Raw genomic sequence first — 23,237 nt, 5'->3', positions numbered from 1 at the left:
TGGACCTGATGAGTTTAAATGTTAGTTGTACCCCCTCCAATCCCACCTCCCCCATTTTATTTATTTATGTATTTTGCTTTGGAGCTTTGGGCAAGTTCTTTCCATCACTTACCAAAGGTTTCCTCCCCCATTGTAAACACAGTTAATAATACTACTTGCCTCAACGGGCCATGCGGATAAAGGATGGTGAATGTGAGGGGCTGGCAATGCCTGGCACACGTAAGTGCGCGCGGTTAATGCTGGCTGTAATTATGAGGATTTGACTTGCTAAGACATGTTCTCTTGACAGGCTGCACAGATGGGAAAGTTGGAACCCTCCCACCTGAAACGTGCTTGTGCCGTCACAGAAAACCACAAAATCCTCATTCTCTTTATCTAAAAGAACCGAGGTGTTTGGGGAGTGCCGTTAAATCCCTTTCTGGGAGTTCCCGTCCTGGTGCAGAGGAAACAAATCCGACAAGGATCCATGAGGATGTGGGTTCCATCCCTGGCCTCGCTCCGTGGGTTGAGGATCCGGCGTTGCCGTGAGCTGTGGTGTAGGTTGCAGACGTGGCTGTGATCTGGCGTTGCTGTGGCTGTCGTGTAGTAGCTCCGATTGGACCCCTAGCCTAGGAACCTCCATATGCCACAGGTGTGGCCCTGAAAAGACAAAAGACCCTGCCTCCCCCAAAAAAGGTCCCCTTCCGGGGCATGAGTGATGTTAAAGAAACCCGCTGGGGGTAAGGGGTTGGGTGGTCAGGGTAGAAGGCCAGCAGGGCAGGTGGAAGGGCCGACCGTGGTCTGAGGAAACAGGGGGGTGTGTGGCAGGGAGTGAGAGAAACTCTTGGGGCCTCGGGGCTGGGAAGTAGTGCCTGTTGTTCCCCCGCAGAGGGGATCAGCCACTGGTTGCTTACCCGCTCTGTCCTGCCCAGGCCCCTTCTCAGAGAGCCTGTGCTCCCGCAGGGCCACAGCCCCCAAATCCAGGGTGGATGCCAAATGTGACAAGCCCTGAATCCAAAGCTTAAGGCCCATGAGGAAGGGGGTTCCCGACAGGAAGTCAAACCAGGAGCCAGCTTTGCAATTGCATTGAGGATTTTAATGGAAAACTGATTTCTCACATTTGCCAGTCATCCTTTCCCAGTGAGAGGCCAGGGTGGGTGCTCTGGCCACGGAGGGTGTAGGAGCCCCTTCTCCCTCTCCTCTTCACCTCCAGAGGTGCTGACTGCAGAGTCGTGGCTGTGCCAAGGGTCCAAAGTTCGGAGCCTAGAGATCTTCTGGGCACAAGGCAGGAGACCCCCAGGAGCCCTGGGAGGTTTTACAGCAGCTGCTGTAAGTGGTGGAGTCTGTGCCCTCCCAGGAGGAGGTGGGGGGAGGGCATGGGGCCAGGGGAGAGCCTCCCAAGCTGGCTGGGACAAGAGCAAGAAGCAGTAGGAAAGTTTGCACGAGTTCAGGCTCAAGGCTTCCTCCATCCTAGCTCAACTCCAAGGAGTTGATGTACTCCCGCACCCATTTCTTCTCTGGGTTGGCACACACCTGGCGGTTCTTTCTGGTGATAAAGCTGTGGGAGAGCAGAAGAGGGGGAGACCTGGTCAGTGCCGGGACAGCCAGTTTTGGGAATGATTTGGATGGAGGCAGGGGGGACATGATCCTGGGAGGGTTATTTTCCGAGCTCCGTAAGATTGTATTTGTGGCTTTCAAGGAAAGGGCGTTTTTCTCTTCTGTTGGATCAAAGGGCCCCAGGCCAGGAGCAGATTTATGTGCATTTGAACCTCCACTCACAAACACATGCAGCCCAGAGTGCTAAGGGGATATGGGGGCTGAGGAGCGCAGGGTTGAGCTGGTCAACCACTAGCCTTTTCTCAGCACTTCCTGTTTCAAAAACTCTGAGCTGGGTGCTAAAGATGCAGAGAAATAGAGATGATCTCCAGGAACTGAGTCATGACTGAGTAAGTGGGAGACAAGAGGTGGTAAAACATATGTGTGATTTCGCTTTAGATGACACACTGCCTGGTGCACAAAGACATTCATTGAATGAACCCGTCCGGGCATGCCTGGGTGCTTACCTCTAAAATGTGCAGAGAGATAATTCCTGGTTTGCACAATTGTTGTGAAGCTCCGATGAGATAGCACGTGTAAATTAGTTTTGAAAAATACCGTACATGCCTTATAATTGGGGTGCTAGGGGGACCTCTGTTTAGGGTGGATCAGACCAGCATGAGACCAAGGGTCCTGGTACTGGGCATCGTGGCTCAGAGAGGTTGAGGGCCCTGAGATGGTGGCAGGTGTCAAAGCCCTTCTACCAATTAACCCGCCAGTACGTGGATGCCTATGAAGGCGGAAGCCTTATCTCTACAGGTGTCAGTGGTATAAGCTGGGGGCGTCTAACAGGCTGGGAGTCATGGCGCCCTCCAGCTGCCTGCCTCACCTGTTTGCTGGGAGACCGGTTCTATCTGGGGGACACCTTGGGCCTGGATTAATATTACTGTTGAGCTAGCCCTGCCTCCTTGGGACTTTCTCCTTTTGGCTTCTCCTTCAGGATGCTCATCTCAGAAAGATGCTTTCAGACACAGAGAAGGAGGACCTCTTGGCTCCTTTTCATGCTCTGTTGTGGAGAGCGTTCGCTCTCAGGGAAGCTGCTGCTTTTTCTCTGAGCCTCACTCAGAGCCACCCAACCACCTCTCCGCCCCCCACCGTGCGCAGAGAAAAGAAGGGGAGCTTCTGGGCTCCAGGGGCCCCCTGGTATTTGCCTCCTTATTTGGGGTGGTGAGGGAGTTTCCAATGCAGACCCTGCGCTTGACCAGCCTGGTGTCTTACAGGAAATCCTGCAGACTCACTGTCCTTTCTCCTCAGCCCCCTTGGCCTGTGGCCAGGAAATCAAAAGGCCAGGAAACCAACACGGTGGCAGGGGGCGTCGCTCAGGCCTCCTGCTCCTCCTCCTGCTGCTGAATGTGATGCTGGGTAACAGCTACTCCTTGCCAAGCCTTCCCTCCGTGCCTCCCATTGTGGGGACCCCCTCCTGGCCCGACTTCCCTCCACCTCCACCTGCCCCCTGAGAGCAGATGTGCTCATAGTTGCTGCACTTTTGTCCCCTGTGCCTCCTCAAGCCTCTGGCCCTGGGTCTGGCCTACCGTGCTGCCTAATGAATGTTCATTGAATGAGTTAGTGACTGAATGAATTGCAGTCTCTCATCAAGTTTCATTTGTCACATTTATGTAGATTATAGTCTATTTAGAGGAGAAGGATGATAAGTTAACATCGAGAAGGCACCTACTATGTGCCCAGAAATAATCTAATTTTATCTTTCATTTTATGATTCTCACGTTGACCCAGTGAGGGAAGTACTTCTATTTGGTTCCACTTTGCAGATGAAGAAATTGAGGCTCAGAGAGGTTAAGGGGTGGGCCCAAGCTCACACAGCTCCCCATTGGCAGGGCTAGGATTCTAAGAAAGGCCGACCAGCTGGAGCAGCCAAGACTGCCGTATTGCCACGCTTACATGGGGAGACCCCTGCCTCCTATGGATCACACCTCCAGCCCCAGCATCGGTTCCTCAGCTACCAACCCTTGGTCCCACCGTCCCTGCTGGGTCGTTGTGCTGGCACCTCGCCCTTCTCTTTTTAAACAGCTCATCCTCTGGACATCAGGGCTCCACCCTTGTCCATCCATCTGTGTCAAAACTTCAGCATCATCCTCAGCCCCCTGTCTTCCTTGCTCCCGACCTCACATGGTACCCTCTGGAGCTGGCTGGTTCTGCCTCTAAAGGTCCCTCACCCCTGTCGCTGCTTCCCTTCCCTTCAGTCCCACTCATGGGGACAACTGCAGCCTCTCCACTGGACCCTGTCATCTAGGCTTTCCCGGGTCCAGCTCCTTTCACACTTTTGCTTCCTCGAGCTGACCCTCAGTGCTTTCCTTCACGGAGACTCCGCAAAAACCAAAGGAGAGTCCTGACCGCCTCCCCTCTGCCTGGTCCAGTCCCAAGCCAGACAGCACCTTTTGTGGCAAACTTCTCCTAAATCCCTTCTCTTGGCATGTGCCCTGTTCCCTCTCCCCCGTGCAGGGTGCCTGGCTCTGGCGGCCTCTCTTAGACTGAGAGCTGCAGAAGGCGGGGATGGTACTTTCCTTCTCTCTGCCTGCCCATGATAGGTGCTCAAAGAAGGATTTTTTTCCTTTTGAAAAATATTTGTTTTCAGAAATAAAATTAGAAGTGCTAAATATTACTTCTATACTTCAAAGGATTTATCAGAACAAAAGGCCAACTCTAAACACCTTTAACTTTGCCAGTGTCACAGGAATTTTTGGATTAAGAAATTTTATCATTATATAGAAAACTTCACAATTGCCCCATTTTCATTCGTTAAGCCTCTAACATCCTAAATTTTTTTTTTTTTGTCTTTTTGTTGTTGTTGTTGTTGTTATTGTTGCTATTTCTTGGGCCGCTCCCGCGGCATATGGAGGTTCCCAGGCTAGGGGTCCAATGGGAGCTGTAGCCACCGGCCTACGCCAGAGCCACAGCAACGCGGGATCCGAGCCGCGTCTGCAACCTACACCACAGCTCACGGCAACGCCGGATCGTTAACCCACTGAGCAAGGGCAGGGACCGAACCCGCAACCTCATGGTTCCTAGTCAGATTCGTTAACCACTGCGCCACGATGGGAACTCCTGTCCTAAACTTCTTATCACAATCACCTACTAGTGTAGAAAGAGGAGGCTCCAGAGACAGCCTCCATCCCTCACTCACTGTGCAACCTTGGGCAAGTCACTGAACCTCTCTGGGTCTTAGTTTGATTATTTGAAACATGGAGAGATTTAAGCAAACCTGTCAGGGATGTTATGATAAAATTTAGAGATAATGCATGTTAGACAATTGACACACACTACTGTGTGTCACTTCCTAGGTAGAAGACTATTGCTTTTCTAAATGTAGTAGTTTACATGTTTAAAGGAGAATCTCATTTCATTATTTCTTCATCAATAACTTTTTTGGGGGAAGTTTCTGTGTAGCTCAGTGAGTTAAGAACCCGACTGGTATCCATGAGGATGCGAGTTCCATCCCTGGCCCCGTTCAATGGGTTAAGAATCTGGCATTCCCGTGAGCTGTGGTTTAGGTCACAGATGCGGCTCAGATCTGGCATTGCTGTGCCTGTGGTGTAGGCCGGCAGCTGTAGCTCCAGTTGACCCCTAACCAGGGAACTTCCATATGCTGCACCTGTGGCCCTAAAAACAAAACAAAACAACAAAAACTGGGTTTCTTTTGGCTGCATCTGAGAGGGATGCAGAAGTTCCTAGGCCAGGGGTCAAACCCGTGCCATAGCAACCCGGGCCCCTACAGCAACAATGCCAGGTACTTAACCCACTGCACCACAAGGGAACTCCTCCATAGCTTTTTTTTTTTTTTTTTAAACATACTTGATGACAACTAGGGCCTTAACCTCTGACCTCACCTCTCTATTTCCTCTAAGGTTGTGGGTGGATTTGGTTGGGTGTGGGATATGGGGGACTGCGGGGTTCTTAGCTGGAAAGGGATGACTGAGTCCCTCTCTCGACATAGGGGTGTTGCTGACCAAGTTCAAGGAGAAGTCACTGTAATGAATAGAGACCTAGCCTAGTCCATCAGAGCAGGGAGGATCCTCCAAGAACACACTGTCTAATCTTTTCCCAGGATAGCTGGGGGATCTGAAGCTAGAGAGGGAGGAGTCACGGCTATTTGAGCAGGTGGATGGGGTGCCCTCTGGAGGGTAGTGGGGGCGTGGATGGGGTACCCTCTATGAGGGCTCCTGGCGGGGGGGACCGACTCTGGGGCAAAAGCTGTCCCTTCCTCACCCCCTAAAGGGTTCCACAGGGCTGAGACTCACACGACTGCTGCCATGGAGCACTTGCTGCTGGTGTAGAAATATTCCTGGAGGTGGGCGCGGGGCAGCGGGCGGGAGAGGTAGGAAAAACAGCAGGGTGTGGTGTCCGAGGCATCTGGGAGAAGAAAGGAAGGAGACCCTGGGTCGTTGCCAGCGCACACTGAGTATTGTTTTGATTTATCTTGATTTATTTAGCTTTATGTGATTTATCTTGACTACACTATTATCCTCCTTTGGCTGAAACTGAGGCTCAGAGAGGTAAAGACCCTTGGCTGTGGACACACAGTGGCAGAGTGGGAGTTCCCTCACCTACTCCTTGAGCCCAGCTGGCATCCTTCCCTTTACACTGTAACCCCATGCCTTTGACTCTCAGGGCATGCCGAGCCTCCTCCTGGCTTGTCTTGGGCCCTCTACCCTTATTCTTGCCTTCTAAGATTTTTTTTTGCTTTTTGCTTTTTGCTTTTTAGGGCATATGGAGGTTCCTGGGCTAGGGGTTGAATCATCAGAGCTACAGCTGCCAGCCTATGCCACAGCCACAGCAATGCCAGATCTGAGCTGCATCTGCGACCTACATCACAGCTCATGGTGACGCCGGATTCTTAAGCCACTGAGCGAGGCCAGGGATTGAATCTGCTTCTTCATGGATCCTAGTCAGGTTCATTTCTGCTGCACCACGACAGGAACTCCCCCTCCTAGAGTCCATAATGGATTCAGGACTTGGTTTCTTTGAGACCTAGGCTGGGTTGGGGAGAGGCTTCCAAAACTCAGACTTCATGGCTCAGCCAGGACCCCTAAGAGGGTCTGAAGATGGCACATTGCATCCTTGGAGCCTCTGGCTGAGGCATTAGTGAGAAGGGCTCTGAACAGAGAAGGAGCACTTGTTGTTGGTCAGTTAATTCAGAATGACCCTGGGAAATGTCAGTTGTCATTTCCCAACTAGAGTTTCAGAGTCAAGCAGAACTGGGTTTGAACACTACTTCCTAGCTGTGTGACCTTGGACAAGTTACTTAACCTCTCTGGGCCTCTATAAATCAAGGGCAGCTACTCAAAGAGTAGATGCAAGTATTAACTAAGATGATATATGCAAAGCAAGCAGCACAATACTTGACCCATAGTGGGCTTATGACTGTGTCAGGAGGGTTTCAGTTAAGTGCTCAGAGGCTCCCTAGAGGCCCTGCTGGTGGAAGACATGAGTCAGTCATGTTTGAAGGTCAGCTCGAGCTGCCCCTGCCTGCTAATGTCCTCAGCATCAGTCCACACTCAGTGAGCACCTGCCGGGCTTGTGGTGTAGCTCTCAAAGACACAGACAAATGCATCAGAGGGTCCCTGCCATGAAGTGGCTTAGAGACCTATCAGGGACAACTGGACATCCAGGCAAAGCCATACAGAAGATTGTAAATCAGAGGGTTCAGACAGTATAAATGCTGCCTTTGAAAAGAGGGTGAGGTCTGGGCCCCAGGGGCGGTGGTGTCAGGACTTACATGGGGAGGCTGATGCTGGAGCGCAGAGGGCGGCCATGGCGAGGATGACAGCAAGGGCAGCGGTGGAGACCTTCATGGTAGCTGTGGGCAGAGGCAGTGGGACATCCACGGGCTGTCTCAGGATCCTCTGCAGGGATTCTCTGCAGCTCAGGCTGGCCCTTTATAGGGAGCCAGGCCGGCAGAGGGGGCGCCCCCACGAGGGGAGTTTCCAAAACAGCAGCCCCACACCGGCTGATGTCAGAAGTGAAATTGCACAAAACGGAAAAGAAAACTGAAATAGCCACTGGAAACTTGTTTCTCTCTCTCTCTCTCCTTCTCACCACCCTCGATCCAGAGTGAGCTCATCACTTCCCTCTTTGCCCTCGAGAAAAGCCAGCACAAGCAATGGTGGTGGAAACTCTCTCCCTCTGCTGGCATCCTCAGCTTCGTCTGCCAGGGCAAAGGGTCAGGAAGCTGCTTCCCTGGGGCAGGAGGAGGGGCAGAATGAAGCGATCAGAACCCAGGTGCCCTGGCTCCCACTGCCGTGATCCCACCAAGCCCTGCTCACCTCACCATGAAAAGGTTCGTGGGTGTAGCACCCTGGAAACTGAACCCATGTGGTGCTCTGGGTTAGAAATAGTCTTCACCAATGCCCATTTGGATCATTCAGAATTAGTGACACTTTGGCCTGGGCTGGGCTGAAGTTGACTTCTGAATTATCTAAAAGTGTCTATCAACAGTGACAAAGGCTAACATATTAAAAAAATATAACTTAAAAAAAGTAATCTTACACCAAGGATGTTTCTTGCTCACTACTGTCATATAGCAACTTGGTGGCCGAGGGCGACTGAGTCACCCAGAATGGGGAGAACGTGTCTTCCGCAGATGGTTATTATTCTCCTTTTATAAAGTTGCAAACTGAGCTCAGAACAGGTCGTTAAGGTCCTTCAGGTCACACAGCAATAAGTGGTATGTGAACCCAGGTATTTTTTTTTTTTTTCCAGATTGACTTCAAAAAAATTGAACTCCGTAGTTGACTTACAAATTGTGTTAGTTTCAGCTGTACAGCAAAGTGAGTCAGGAATATAATAACAGATATGTTCTTTTTTTAAATGAATTTTACTACATTTATAGTTGTACGATGATCATCACAACCCAATTTTCAGATATTCTTTTTCAGATTCTTTTCCATTATAGGTTAAGAAAAATTGTGAGGACTTTGAAGATTTACTTTTAGCAAATTTTATCTATCATCTGCCTGTCTGTCTGTCTGTCTCTATCTATCTATCTATCTATCTATCTATCTATCTATCTATCTATCATCGATCTATCTATCATCTATCTGTCATCTATCTATCTATCTATCTATCTATCTATCTATCTATCTATCTTTTTTAGGGCTGCATCTGAGGCATATGGAAGTTCCCAGGCTAGGGACTGAATTGGAGCTGTAGCTGCTGGCCTACACCACAGCCTACAGGAACACAGGATCTGGGCTGTGTCTGTGACCTGTACCACAGCTCATGGCAATGCCACATCCTTAACCCACTGATCGAGGCCAGGGATTGAACCCACATCCTCATGGATACTAGTTGGGTTCGCTACTGCTGAGCCATGATGGGAACTCCATTATAGGCTATTATAATATTGAATATAGTTCCCTGTACTACAAGTAGGTCCTTATTTATCTGTTTTATATACAGTAGTAGATATCTGTTAATCTCATACCCCTTATTTATCCCTCCCCCACCTTTCTCCTTTAGAAACCATAAATTTGTTTTCTGTCTGTGAGTCTGTTTCTGTTTTGTAAGTTGATTTGTATTATTTTCTTTTAGATTCCATATATAAGTGGTATATAATATTTGTCTTTCTCTGACTTATTTAGTATGATAATCTCTAGGTCCATCCATGTTGCTGCAGATCAAATGGCAGTATTTTGTTCTTGTTTATGGCTGAGTAGTATTCCATTGTGTGTATGTACCACATCTTCTTTATCCATTCATCTGTTGATGGACTCTTAGGATGCTTCCATGTCTTGGCTCTTGTAAATAGTGCTACCGTGAACATGGGAGTGCATGTATCTTTTCAAATTAGTGTCTTCGTCCTTTCTGGATATATGCCCGGGAGTGGGATTGCTGGATCATATGGTAATTCTATTTTTAGTTTTGTAAGGATCCTCCATACTATTTTCCATAGTGGCTGCACCAGTTTATGAACGCAAGTGTTTCTTTTTCTTTCTTTCTTTCCTTTTTTTTTTTTTTTTTTTTTGTCTTTTTAGGGCCACACTTGCCACATATGGAGGTTCCCAGGCTCGGGGTCAAATCAGAGCTGTAGCTGCCAGCTTACACACAGCCACAGCAATGCCAGATCTGAGCCTCATCTGTGACCTACACCGCAGCTCATGGTAATGCCGGATCCTCACCCCACGGAGCGAGGCCATGGATCAAACCCACCTCCTCATGGATACTAGACAGATTTGTTTCTGCTGAGCCACAGTGGGAACTCCCCTGAGTGTTTCTGATGACCAGACTCAAGCTCTTTCCACTGACCCTCAGGGAGTTCAACTGTTCTTGCATTCTCCCTAGATGCCAGGGGTGCTGTCCTGAGCTTGTCCCAAGAATCCCCTCATTCCCTCCTGACTCATTAACCAATTAGCAATAGAAACACAATTTTGGAAAGCCTAACCCATCTCACGTAAAGAAATAAATTCAAGAAATAAATTGCAAGCACTTAAGAAACATCCAACCGTCAACGCACTGTTTCCCTTTTCATAGTCCCCTTAGTCACCAAACACATAGGAGGCTCTGTGGCCTAATGGTTAAGAGCAGGGGCTTTGGTGTTTGTCTGTTATTAGCCAGGAGGTCTCTGACTAGTACTTCATCTCCCTGGTCTCTGTTTCCTCATCGATAAATCAGGGGTAATAATAACGGCCCCTCCCACAGCTGTTGAGACAGTTAGGTTCTCATAAACATGCTCATGCTTGTAAAGTTCTCAGCACAATGCCTGACACTGTTAAGTACTTAATAACAATCACAGTTATTATCATGTTATTATTGAGAATAAGAAAGTGGCAGTTCCTTTAAGGATACTCTCTACTTGCTGGCAGAGGTTCTTCAGCAATCTAGACCAGTGCCTCCTCCCCTGCCCCCAGTTGATATGGATTTGTGCACTTTATTACAAACTGTATTTATTTTAAGCAGGTGGGTCAGTTGAGGCTTAAAGAGGTAAAGTGACTTGCTTCCGGCCGCGTAGCTTAAAGTGGTGGAATTCAACATGGAACCCAAGTCTGTCGGATTCCTAGACTTCCTACCACACTGCATGGCTTCTATAGAAATCGTGAAACTTGCTAAGGCTCAGTTTTTCCATGCGGGCTCTATTTCTGTTTTCCTCTCCTCCATCTCAGTTTCCCTCTTTAAGGAAGAAAGGAAAGTACTTTCCTGAATACCAAATACGCCAAATCGGGACACTAGCTGAGGACAGAGGTGAGGAACCCACAGATGAGCCAACATCATCCTCGTCTTTAAATCCTGGTAAACCTTTCTGCTGTGTGTGAGTGCGTGTGCATGTCTGTGTGCAAATGGAAGTGGGAACTGGGGAAGTGGGGGCGGGGGTAGGATGGCAGAGTTGCGAAGCAGGATAAGCAATAGATACAACAGGAGTATTTTTCTTGCCTGTTGGTTCCAGTGGATTGTGGGGGTGCCAAGGAAAAGAGAAGAACCTAATTTTAATTCCATTTCTGCCACTCACTTTCTCCCGTGCGAAATCAAAATTCAGACTCATGGAATCCGTATATTCTCTGGCTCTAATGTACTGATTCCAGAAGGTAATCAGAGCACCTATGCAAACGGTATGGTACCTGGTATGGGGGGGGGAGCGGGGTGACCAAAGGATGGCGCCTGTCATTATGATTCACCTGGTCACCTGGCATTTTATGTTCCTCAAAACCAGGAACACCTAAAAATCTAAACATGCAAAAAACAAACAAACAGACAAAAAACCAGGAACACCTAAAAATCTAAACATGAAACAAACAAACAAACCAGGAACACCTAAAAATCTAAACATGCAAAAAAAACAAAAAACAAAAAAACCCCAGAAACACCTGCCTGTCTGACCCACCACACGGGTGGTTGAGAGGATCAGGGGACGTGATGACTGCAGACGTGCTTAGGAGACCTTCAGGGGAGGTGGGAACGTCTCAAAACCACCTCTGCCCTCCGTGTCCCACCAGTGTGCTTGGCCTCCACCGCTCCATCGTGCCTCTTCCCTCTACAAATTGTCGCTGAGAATTGCTGTGAGCCAGGCGCTGCTCTCTTTGCAGACACCATGTGAGTCTGTCAAAGACCCGCCCTCTGGAGCTTCTGCTTGCGTGTGGGGGATGGGAGAGCTAACTCAGAACCAGGGAAGCCACACTCCTTTATTTTGAGTCATCTTTTCCACTGGTCTTCACTCCCTGAACAGTTAGGGTCTCATAAGCATGCTCATGCTTGTGAAGCTCTCAGCACAATGCCTGACACTGCTAAGTACTTAATAACAATCACAGTTATTATCATGTTATTATTGAGAATAAGAAAGTGGCAGTTCTTTTAAGGATACTCTCTACTTGCTGGTAGAGGTTTTTCAGGAATCTAGGCCAGCCCCCCTCCCCCAGTTGATATGGATTCGTGCACTTTATTACAACGTGTATTTATTTTAAGCAGGTGGGTCAGCTGAGGCCTAGACAGGTAAAGTGACTTGCTTACCTGTGTTTGCAATGGTAAGTAACAATGTCCCATGCCTTTTCATGTCCATTCGTTTGTTTGTATTCTCCCTCTGCTTTCAAACAAATGTCTTGGTCTTGACAGATGCCAAATTAATGCTGTTTTTGTCTTAGTAACTTACAGCATCTCTATTAAGTTCACGGGCTCTCTAAAGTCTGACTCCTAGATTCAAACCCCAGCTGTATTACTTATTAATTCTGGCTTGGAGCAAGCTGCTTACTTTCTCTGGGCCAAAGTTTCCTCATCTGTAGAGTGAGAGATTGGTTCCAACCTGATTTGGGGAGAGCAGCCTTTTAAGAATCTGATGAAAGCTGTAAACACTTTCCACAAACATGTGGAGACAGCACCCCCACCCCCGCGTGTGTAATTTTGCATAAGAGGCCCATAGACCCGACAGGCTCACTGCCCGCCCCCCGAGTCCAGAGCCCCCTCATCCACCTTCATAGGTCCTCACCCCCCTCCTACTAGCATGTTCCTGGCGAAAGCCAGATGCATGCTCCCCCCAGCCCAATGTCCCCCCACCACCACCCCTGCCCCCACTCCTGGCCCAGTTTTCCTTTTTCATCTTTCATTTCACTTCCTAGGCTAAGCTGGCTGCCTGCCCAGCCTCACATTGTGACACTGACGTTAGGAACCCAAGGGCAAGGAAAGTGAAACCTCATGCCACCAGGACTCTGGAGCTTTGCCCTGAGCCGGAGTTCCCCCCCTCACGTGGGGAGCAGCTCTGGCTTTTCTGGCAGCTTTTAAAAAAATGCCCCAAGCCGGGAAAGCCCCTCCCCCCTCTAGGAATTCCCAGTCTGGGCTTCCAGGGAAGCGGAGGAAAAGTCGTTTGCACTCATCCTCTCCATGAACCTTCCTTTTTTCCGTTCCTGGACTGGAGATTTGTTCTCTGGTTGTTGTCGCTCCTTTTCTACTTTTCTCTTCTTTTTGTTTTTTTTTGGCTGTGCCTGTGGCATGTGGAAATTTCCAGGCCAGGGATCGAACTTGCGTCATAGCAGTGAGCCAAGCTACTGCAGTGACAACACAAGCTCCTTAACCCACTGCGCCACAAGGGAACTTCTTCTTTTTTTTTTTAAGTATTTTTTATAGTTGCCTTACAGGGTTGTGTCGAGTTCTGCTGTACTGCAGAGTGACTCTGTTGTGCATATACCTACATTCAGCCCTTCTTTTCTTTTTTTTCTTTTTTTTTTTTTTTGTCTTTTGTCTTTTGTTGTTGTTGTTGTTGCTATTTCTTGGGCCGCTCCCGCGGCATATGTAGGTTCCCCAGGCTAGGGGTTGAATCGGAGCTGTAGCCCCGGCCTACGCCAGAGCCACAGCAACGCGGGATCCGAGCCGCATCTGCAACCTACACCACAGCTCACGGCAATGCCGGATCGTTAACCCACTGAGCAAGGGCAGGGACCGAACCCGCAACCTCATGGTTCCTAGTCGGATTCGTTAACCACTGCGCCACGACGGGAACTCCTCAGCCCTTCTTTTCTAGCATAAGCATCTCCCACCTGAGCCAGTGAGCTGCTCTCTCCCCCTTCCTTGTGTCACAGGGCCCTGCTTGGGATAGACGCTGTCAGTGCTGGTGGAGGGCTGTAGGGGGCAGCAGTGTGAAGGTGCAAGGGGAGGCCTCCCAGCCGGCTCAGGGGACTTGGGGCAGGATTCAAACCCCCCATCCAGGGCTTTTTTTCTTTTCCTTCTTTTTCTTTCTTTCTCCTTCCTTCCTTCCTTCCTCCCTCCCTCTCTCTCTCTCTCTCTCTCTCTCTCTCTCTCTCTATTTTTGCTTTTTAGGGCTCCAGCTGCAGTATATGGAAGTTTCTAAGCTAGGGGTTCAGTTGGAGTTGCAGCCGGCAGCCTACACCACAGCAAAGATGGATCCTTTACCCACTGAGCAAGGCCAGGGATTGAATCCGCATCCTCATGGATACCAATTGGATTCTTAACCTGCTGAGCCACAATGAGAACCCCAGGACTTTTTCTGCTCCTTCCTGCCCTTGCCTTTTGGTCCAGCTCTGGTTTGTTCATTCTCTGGCGTCCTGTTCTGTGCCTCCCCTCCCTTCTCCATCACCTGGCACATTTCGATGTGTCAAGGGTAGGGTACCAACTATGACAGCGGTTCTCCTGGTTCAACCACAGTCAGGCTGGAAGGCTGCAGCTTGACCTCCCCTGCCTCTTTGCACCTTCACCACACAGGACAGTGGCTGCGCACGCCTGCTTGTTTTCTGTAGCTGGAGACCACAGACGTGTGTTTGCTGATGTGATCATCCGCCTCGGGTGGCTGGCGGAGCCCACCACAAGGTACCTGGGGGATGGGGCAGCCGTGGGAGCGAGGCCCACGCGGAAGAATCAGTTCTTCCAAAAGTGGGGGAACCAATGATTTCAGGCCTCCTCCTCCTGACACTTCGGGGTCTGTTTTTTGTTTTTGTTTTCCTCTGCATGTTTGTCCGCAGCTCCCCCTTTTTCTGTGTGTGTACTTTCAAAGCATGGCAGCCCCCTCCCTTCCTCTGTCCCCAGCCCCTGTGTGGGAAGCCTGGTAAAGAGGGACGCACTTGGGACTGAAAGCAGATCACTTACTCTCTGGGTCTTTGATTGAGTTGTTAACTAGTCTACACTTTGGTTTCCTTACTAGAAATCGGGCAGAGGATTAAATGAGGCAACCAGTGGCCTGGCCAGCACCCAATCCTGGCACAAGTAGATGCTCAGAAAGGCATGCTGTCTCTTTCTTTCCCCAGATGTCTAGGCAGCATTTCCTTCCTCCATGCACCCCACCCCCACGTGAGTTATTATTCTCCACTCAGTGTCAGGAGACTCAGGGGAGTTGACAGTGATTTTCCACCAGCTATCAAGCACTGAGTTAGTTATTTTAGGCACTGTTTCACTTATTAGGAAGACAACACATAGAGGACAGTAATGACTCAGACCTGCCTTGAGTGCTCCTGCCCTGTGTGCCACAGACTTCAGAGACTCAGCCCCATGCTCTTCCTGGGTTCCTGGATCTCTCTCTCTCTCAGCCTGGCCATGGGGTCAGACATGACCCACCCCCTCTTCTCCCTTCCCGGCTATCCTTGAAGGCCCACACACAGGCCCTTTATCAAATAGCTTTTTTTTTTCTTTTAAATCAAACAGCTTCACAGGCAGGCTTGCAGAGGATGTGACAGAAGTTTGAGAATCTTGCAGGACTCTCATGATTGTGGTCTGGATTCTGCCCCATTGCTGCGCTGGTCCTGGGAAGCCCCTTGCGTCTTGCCCTTTGCCTCCTTTCTTGGGGATGGAGGCCTGAAGTCTCTTGCTTCTTCTCCGTGCTGCCCTACTACCCCCCCCAACCTGTCCCCCTATAGAACATTCAGGCCACAACTCAAGGGACCTTAGAACCACCTGAAGCATTGGCATTTTTCAGGACCTCCAGCCTAAGGGAGGAAGTCCCCTCGGGGAATTTCCTCAAAATGGGATTTGGAAATTCTGCACGTTAGTCATTCCTTACAGGGGAAGCTTTGGACAGTGAAAAGAGCAAGAGACTGGCAATCAGGAGACCTGAGGTCTAGTTCCAGATCAGCTCCTAACCTGGTTGTGAGATTTGGGCAAACCTCTTGCCCTTGGTGGCCTTCAGTTTCCTCATCTAGGAAATGGAGGTTTGAAATATTCTTTCTGAGGCCATTTTCTGTTAAAAGATACAAAACTGGAGGATTTATAGTGCCCTGGAGGAGATTTGGGAGTAGGTGCCCTGTTGCCCCCAAAATTGGTTCATAGCACTCCTTCTGCAGGTATCATTGTCTCCTTCCCTCCCCTCCCATCCTTCCGAGGCCTGGGACTCACCGCTCAGCTCGTGAGGTCCTTCCACTTGCGCACGGCTCTGCCCTTGCACTTCCCTCACCCCTTCCCTCCTTCCATTCCCCCAGCCACCCAGCCATTCCCCTCCACGTCTGTGTCATTGAATTCTTTGTGCAGAAAACAACTCTGGCCAACTTAAGCAGGAGGGTAAGGTACTAGGGGTAATGCTGAGTAGCTCAGACAAGGGACAGAACTTTGGAGAACCTGGCTGAGGAAAAGGACAGGTGAGGGAGTTCCCGTTGTGGCTCAGTGGAAACGAATCCAGCTAGTATCCACGAGGATGCGGGTTCGATCCCTGGCCTCACTCAGTGGGTTAAGGATCTGGCATTGCCATGAGCTATGGTGTAGGTTGCAGACGCAGCTCAGATCCCATGTTGCTGCGGCTGTGGCATAGGCCAGTGGCTACAGCTCCGATTCGACCCTTAGCCCGGGAACCTCCACATGCCACAGATGCGGTCCTAAAAAGCAAAAAAAAAAAAAAAAAGGAAAGGACATGTGAGAAACCAGAGGAGCTCGAGGTATTTGGGCAGCAGGTACTGTTTGATGGTCTCCTCAGGGTACTACTGTTGAGATTAATGTCCTCTAGCCTTTTTTCCTACCCACATCTCCCTGTGTTAAGGATTTACAGTCCTAGGTGAAGGAGGGTAACTAGCTAAGCTGGTGTCATTTGCATGCTTCTTGGCCACGAGAGGATAGAGTATCTGATTGGTGGTACTACAGAGACTATATCCTGGGGGAGAAGCAATTCCATAAAAGGATGTCAAGGTGATGTTTGGAAGGGGGAGTGTATGCTGTGTAAGAAACGAACAAAATAAACAAGCAAAGAAGCTAAATGGAGTTCCCATTATGGCTCAGCAGTAACAAACCAGACTAGTATCCATAAGGATGTGGGTTCAATCCCTGGCCCCACTCAGTGGGTTAAGGATCCAATATTGCCCTGAGCTGTGGTGTAGGTCACAGACACGGCTTAGATCTGGCATTGCTGTGGCTGTGGTGTAGGCCTGCAGCTGTAGCTCCGATTCAGCCCCTTGCCTGGGAACTTCTTAGCGGTGAAGTGTGGGCCTAAAAAGTAAAAAAAAAGACAAGAAACTAACACAATATGGTACTATAAGTTAATAAGAAATTAAAAAATTAAATAATGAAATCCTTTAAAATTGGAAAAAAAGAAACAAATTAAACTAATATTCCACCCATCCATTCACCCATCCACCCATCCATCCACCTTATCCATCCTCTCAGCCAACCATGAAACTTCATGTTCCAGAGGCCACCACCAGGCGCTAAGATACAGTGCAAAGCCACCCATCAGAAATACCCCCGTCTCCTCACAAAGGATGTATTTGTGGAACTGAAAAAGATGAGGATGCAGGGAAAGGAATTCGTGTATCTGCATTACTGAAGGGTCCCGACCTACATTTCCAGGGACAGGGTTATTGTGGGCAGATAAGAGATGGTTTTTGTGGTCACGTATCACAGGAGATTGCTTATCATGGGTGTAGAACAGGATATGGCCAGGATTAGCCACCAGCAACCCGAGGTCTCTAGTCTCTTTTCCTCTCTAGCAGTGGGCAATTCACAGTTCATTTTTTTTGTGCGTGGTCTTTTTTAGAGATACGCCCACAGCATGTGGAAGTTCCAGGCTAGGAGTTGACTCAGAGCTGCAGCTGCCAGCCACAGACATAGCAACTTGGGATCTGACCCCAGTGAGCAAGGCCAGGGACTGAACTCACATCCTCATGGATCGTAGTCGGATTTGTTCCTACTGCGTCACAATGGGAACTCCCATAGTTCATTTTTAAAATCTATAAAATGGGAAAAAGGAATAGAAGAATCCCTGCCTTGTGTGAGTCAGAGAACTGCTGTGGAGGTGAAATGCGTTAGTGGATGTGATGGCAGTTCCCCAGCACAGGGTTAGAGAACTGTTTCCAGAGTGGCTGATGATAACACCCATGGTTCCTGTGTTACTCTCACTTCTGTCCTCACTGCCCACCACCCAGCGGTAACCACAGGGAGGATCTGTTGAGTTTTTCAAGTCTCTAGGTGGGTGGATGAAAGTCCAGGGTAATCACTGCTACCCACCTCCAAGCGGTGGATGGTCAGGGCTCCGGGGCCCCAAGTAACCTGGAAGCAGCAGCTGGCTGAGTGACTGTGTATGGGAGTAAGTCCTTGTTCCTTGTGGGTGGGAATGTGATGACCAGGGAAGCCCCGAACCACGTGGGCGGCCCAACTCTTTTCAGTTCAGTAGAAAGGAGCTGGTTCTGCATGTTGTGGCCAAGTCCGCACAGGAGACCAGAGCTGAGATCAGGGGTGAGGGACAGCTGCCCTGTGCTTCCAGACTTCCAGGCTCCAACCCGGGTGAGGCATGCCAACACTCTCTGCCTGTTTTCTCCTTGGTGAAATGAGTGGCTTGCCTGTGGGGAGCATCCTGCTGAATGTGCTGGCTCAACTCTGTCACTTGTCCTAGGATGAATGTCTGGGCCAGGCACAGGCCTGCCTGTCTGCCCCCAGCCAGTCTCTTTCAACTAAAGGTTTTTCCGTATGTAAAAAGCACCCTCTTTGCTGCTTTTCATTGTAGAGGAGCTACACTTTGCTGCATCCTCCATAAGGGCAGTTTGGCAAAATCCACTCAAATTTTAAAATCATGTACTGGGGAGTTCCTGTCGTGGCGCAGTGGTTAACGAATCCGACTAGGAACCATGAGGTTGCGGGTTCGGTTCCTGCCCTTGCTCAGTGGGTTAACGATCCGGCGTTGCCATGAGCTGTGGTGTAGGTTACAGACGCAGCTCGGATCCCATGTTGCTGTGGCTCTGGCGTAGGCCGGTGGCTACAGCTCCGATTCAACCCCTAGCCTGGGAACCTCCATATGCCGCGGGAGCGGCCCAAGAAATAGCAACAACAACAACAACAAAAGACAAAAGACAAAAAGACAAAAAAAAAAAAAAAATCACGTACTGGATTTAATAAGCCCTAGCAATTCTTCTTCTAGGCCTTACTCTTATAAACATATGCGCACATGTGCAACCTGATATATACAAGATAGGCCTGGTTTGTAATAATAATGAAGATTGGAGACAGTGTAACTGTCCATCGGCAAGGGACTGATTGATTAATTCTGGCACTTGCATCTAATGGAATGTCGGGCAGCTACTGTACAGCTTCCCACATGCAGATATGGAATGATCTCTAAGATACAAGAAGTAAGAAACAGATTAGCAGAGTTCCCATTGTGGCTCAGCAATAATGAGCCCCCGACAAGTAACCATGAGGATGGAGGTTCGATGCCTGGCCTCACTCATCGGTTTAAGGACCTTGTGTTGCTGTGAGCTGTGGTGTGGGTCACAGACGAGGCTTGGATCCTGTGTTGCTGTGGCTGTGGCTGGCAGCTATAGCTCCAATTCACCCTCTATCCTGGCAACTTTCTTATGCAACATGTGCAGCACTAAAATGCAAAAGAAAAAAATAAAAGGGAGAGAGAGAAATAAAGAGAATAGCTTCTATAGTTTGCTATGTGTATGTGGGGAAAAAAAAGGAAGATGCATCTATGCTTGTAAATGTATAGATTCTCTTTTGGAGGCTCACAAGGTACTGGTACCAGTTACTTTCCCCTCCTTTTAGGTTGGATGATGGGAGGGAGGGAGGGAAGCTTGGGGATAGGGTAGGAGGGATACTATTTTGTACAATTTTTTTTTTTTTGTATCTAAAATGTGTTTATTGGGATGGTTTCCCACTCATCTTGATTCTGGGTGCTTTTGGCGCTGCTCTGGTCTGAAGGAGCATCCTCTGTAAGCCCTGCCTTCCCTCCTGTGGGCTGGCAGAGAACAGTCCAGCAGCCAACACACAAAAGTACTGTTTGCGCATGGCTAAAGCGGGTGGTGATTTTATAGCATCCTGGGCATTTCACATCCAGGAAAAAGAATTGGGGCTCCACACCAGGAGCTCCTTCTTATGTTTCCTCTTCTCCTCTTTTGGAGAAGGATGAAGGAGACCTTTTGCCAGAGGCGTGTTCTCATGGGGAGGTTGTCACCACTGGAAAGGGCTATTTTGTATCTCTCTCTCTCTCTTTTTTTTTTTTTTTTTTCTTTTCGGTCTTACAGCTTTTGTGTGTGTTTGAATTTTTATTTGTTTTTGATTATTTTTCATTTTTAAAAGCTTTATTGAAGTATAGTTGATTTACAATGGCTGTTTTGTATCTTTGGGATGTTGTATCCTGTGCATATATCTGTTTATAAAGGGTCCTCTGGCAGGATGCGCCCAGGTGTCCAGGAGGAGTTTCAGTCCCAGTCTTAGGGCCTCTCTGACCCCTGAGCCCAGTGAGAGACCCAGGTCCTCTCAGTGGCTTCTCTGAAGTGGGATGAGTCACCCCCGTGGTTCCCTCCTTCTCGTCCCATCAGGTGAGTGGGCTTTGCAAATCACACACCAAAACACAGCCTTATGTGCCTTCCCATAAAGGGGACCGGTGGTTGGACCCCGGGAGGGAGAGCAGGTCATCATCTCCTCCCACAGGGGCTGCTGTGTAGTGGAAACAGCACAGGCTTGGGAGTTGCACAAGTGTGGGTTCAAATTCCAGCTTTTGCTGCTGAAGCCGTGAAAAGTTCAGAAAACTGCTGTGATCTTGCTAGATGGTTCACGCATCTGTAAAATGGGCCAAGTACTACTGAACTCCAGGAGTGAGAAGACGAGAGGAGGAATACAGCAGGTGCTCAGAGAATGGTCGCAGCTGTGCCCACTGTCGCTGAGGTCAGGTCAGCCTGCACGAGCCCTTTCTCGAGAAGGAGAGAAGAAGCAGCCCTGCGTGGAACCGGGCCCAGTTCGGGCAACACCGGGCTTGGCACTTTGCCAGTAAAGGTGAAAGAGGCACAGTGCCTGCCCGCCGGGGGTGCCCACTGAGTAGATCGTCTGGGAGAGTTTACAGCTGCCTCTCTGTAGCCCCGAGAAACGGTTCGGCCAGCCCCAAGGCGACTGTTTGCAGGATGGGTCTTGCACTAGCGTTTGCAGGGGGCTCTATGGTCAGGGAAGAGACTGACTCAGGGAGGAGCAGAAGTTCTGGAAGTTGAAGTTGCTCCGTGAGGATGGGGGTGTCAGGCCTGTAGGGGAGCAGCCTCCCTCGGCCTCGGGGGTTCTTATCTCCTGGCTCCACGGAGGACCCTGCAGCATGCTGGCCTTTCCTGCCTCGTGGGAATAGTTCTGAAAATGGGCTTCTCCTCCCAGCTGCAGAAACATCGCTCCCTCTTCCAGGATGGGCAGTGGTGGAGAGCATGGTGTTTAAACTAAAGCAGATCTGGGTTTGATTTCTTGCCTGGCTGTGGATTGACTCAGTGGCTGTGTTATTTAACTTTGCAGAGGCCCGGTTTCCTTGGTTATGAAATGGGGATAACAATACGACTACTTTACACTGTGAGCATTCAAGCAAATGTGTGAGGCAGCAGAAAAAATGTTTTAGTAGAGCTGGTTTAAGTTGAGCTGATCGGCGCAAAATGAGGGCAAAACATCTTCTTAGAGAGGGAATTATTTGTGGGTTTATGGAAAAAAGATGCATCATGGGCATGTTTGATTATCAAAGAGGAGACCCCCGTACCTCCCTGCCTCCCTACCTGTATTGCTTAGGGAGGGCTAATTGAGAGCTGGGGTGGGGTTGTGAAGGAGAAGAGGGGAGATGTGCAGGGGTCCCAGGTCTTGGGGAGAAACATCAGGCCAGGGAGAGACTCATTTCTTCTGGCAGGGGATGGCCAGTGGGTTTCTATAGCAGAGGGGATGGCCAGTGGGTTTCTATAGCAGAGGATTTTTATGGCTAATATCCAATTTCAAGTTCTCACCTGAATTATTCTGTGCTGCATTCAAACCTATCTTAGGAGTTCCCGTCGTGGCGCAGTGGTTAACGAATCCAACTAGGAACCATGAGGTTGCGGGTTTGGTCCCTGCCCTTGCTCAGTGGGTTAACGATCAGGCGTTGCCGTGGGCTGTGGTGTAGGTTGCAGACGCGGCTCGGATCCCACGTTGCTGTGGCTCTGGTGTAGGCTGGTGGCTACAGCTCTGGTTGGACCCCTAGCCTGGGAACCTCCATATGCCGCGGGAGCGGCCCAAGAAATAGCAAAAAAACCAAAAAATAAATAAATAAAAAACAAACAAACAAACAAACAAACAAAAACCTATCTTATGCCCACATTTGCAGTGAACACCTGTTGCCTCCCAGTAGCTCACAGCGGGTTGTTTTATGAGCACTGAGGGATGAGGGCCTTGACCCACGTGGGGTGAAGCACTAAGTTAAGAAAGAGAGAATTCAGTAGATGCTGGGAATTGGACAGAGAGGAGCCAGGATCCAGCGTGAGTCTCCACTTCTCCTGGGGGGATGTGGACGGGCTAAGACTTCACTGCCTGCAGCATCTGAGATGTGGATGGAACTTGAGTTTTTGTTTTGTTGGGGTTTTTTGTTGTTGTTGTTTAGATATTTTGGTGAGGCTCCAGATGACCCCAGAGTAGAGGCTACTAAGTGGGTGACTTAAAAAGGAGGGAGGATGTGCTGAGACTCAGGTCAGTGAGAACACGGTGGGGCAGAGGCAGCAAGTGAGGGCCCAGGGCCCCTGGCCACACCCAGCGAGCAGACCACAAGTCCCCTGGCTGCAGCCTTGTGGCTGCTGGAGGGTCCAGAGCAGGCGAGATGAGCCACAACTCAATGCGGCACCAGCCGGAGCCAGCAGGATGAGAGCCAGGTCTGTACCCCCAGTCAGGGCCTCGGGGCTACTTTAAGTGCCCCCTGCGTCCTGAGGCCATCGTGGGAGGTAAGGAGTCTGAATTTCACATCTGCTGTCAATATTGACCTGAGTAGCGACAGCTTGTTTTTAGAGGAGACAGTGTCCCATCTTCTTCCGCCTTTGGTGGGAATGGATGTTCCAGTGTGAGAGCAGTTACTGAAAATTAAGAAGAAAACAACCCTTTTTTGGGTATATCTAAGTGGTGACATGTGGGTTTTTGACCCTGCCACATGATGCATGGTTAAGGATCACACCCCCCTCCGCCCCCTGTCACGGATGCACACAACCCTCCAGCCACAAAACCACCCCCTCGTGTTGAAGACACTCAGGCTGCTCTCCTGCCCCAGCCCTGCAGACACTCAGACCACCGGCCTTTCTCTCCCCTGAGCCTCACTGGGCTGCTGAGAGCACGAGGGACCCCTTTTTTTTTTATGTCACATAGCTGCCTTTGACATGTAGTTTCAGCCCTCTTTAGGAAGCTTAATTCCCACCCCCTCCCTGCCCCCAAGGACCAGGCAGGAAATGCTCAGAATGTAGGATGTGGAACTGTTTTGTTAAAAGATAGAAAGAAAAGACATAGAAAAGACGAAGTTGAGTCCCAGTGAAGTGGGGCTGGGCCGAGGC

General features: G+C 49.6%; 1 protein-coding gene and 1 pseudogene across 1 annotated transcript; both read right to left on the bottom strand.

Moving 5' to 3' along the window:
- On the bottom strand, positions 1,054-7,444 carry CCL5 (C-C motif chemokine ligand 5). The gene is given in 3 exon segments (NM_001129946.1): positions 1,054-1,537; positions 5,832-5,943; positions 7,310-7,444. Coding segments are annotated over 3 exon segments (276 nt in total). The 5' UTR covers positions 7,386-7,444; the 3' UTR covers positions 1,054-1,449.
- On the bottom strand, positions 19,532-21,084 carry LOC110255903 (annotated as a pseudogene).

Source organism: Sus scrofa, chromosome 12 (genome assembly GCF_000003025.6).
Source record: "Sus scrofa isolate TJ Tabasco breed Duroc chromosome 12, Sscrofa11.1, whole genome shotgun sequence".
In the NCBI taxonomy this organism is placed as follows: Eukaryota; Metazoa; Chordata; class Mammalia; order Artiodactyla; family Suidae; genus Sus; species Sus scrofa.
The sequence above is the reverse complement of the archived record's forward strand: the minus strand, read 5'-3'. Positions and strand labels throughout refer to the sequence as shown.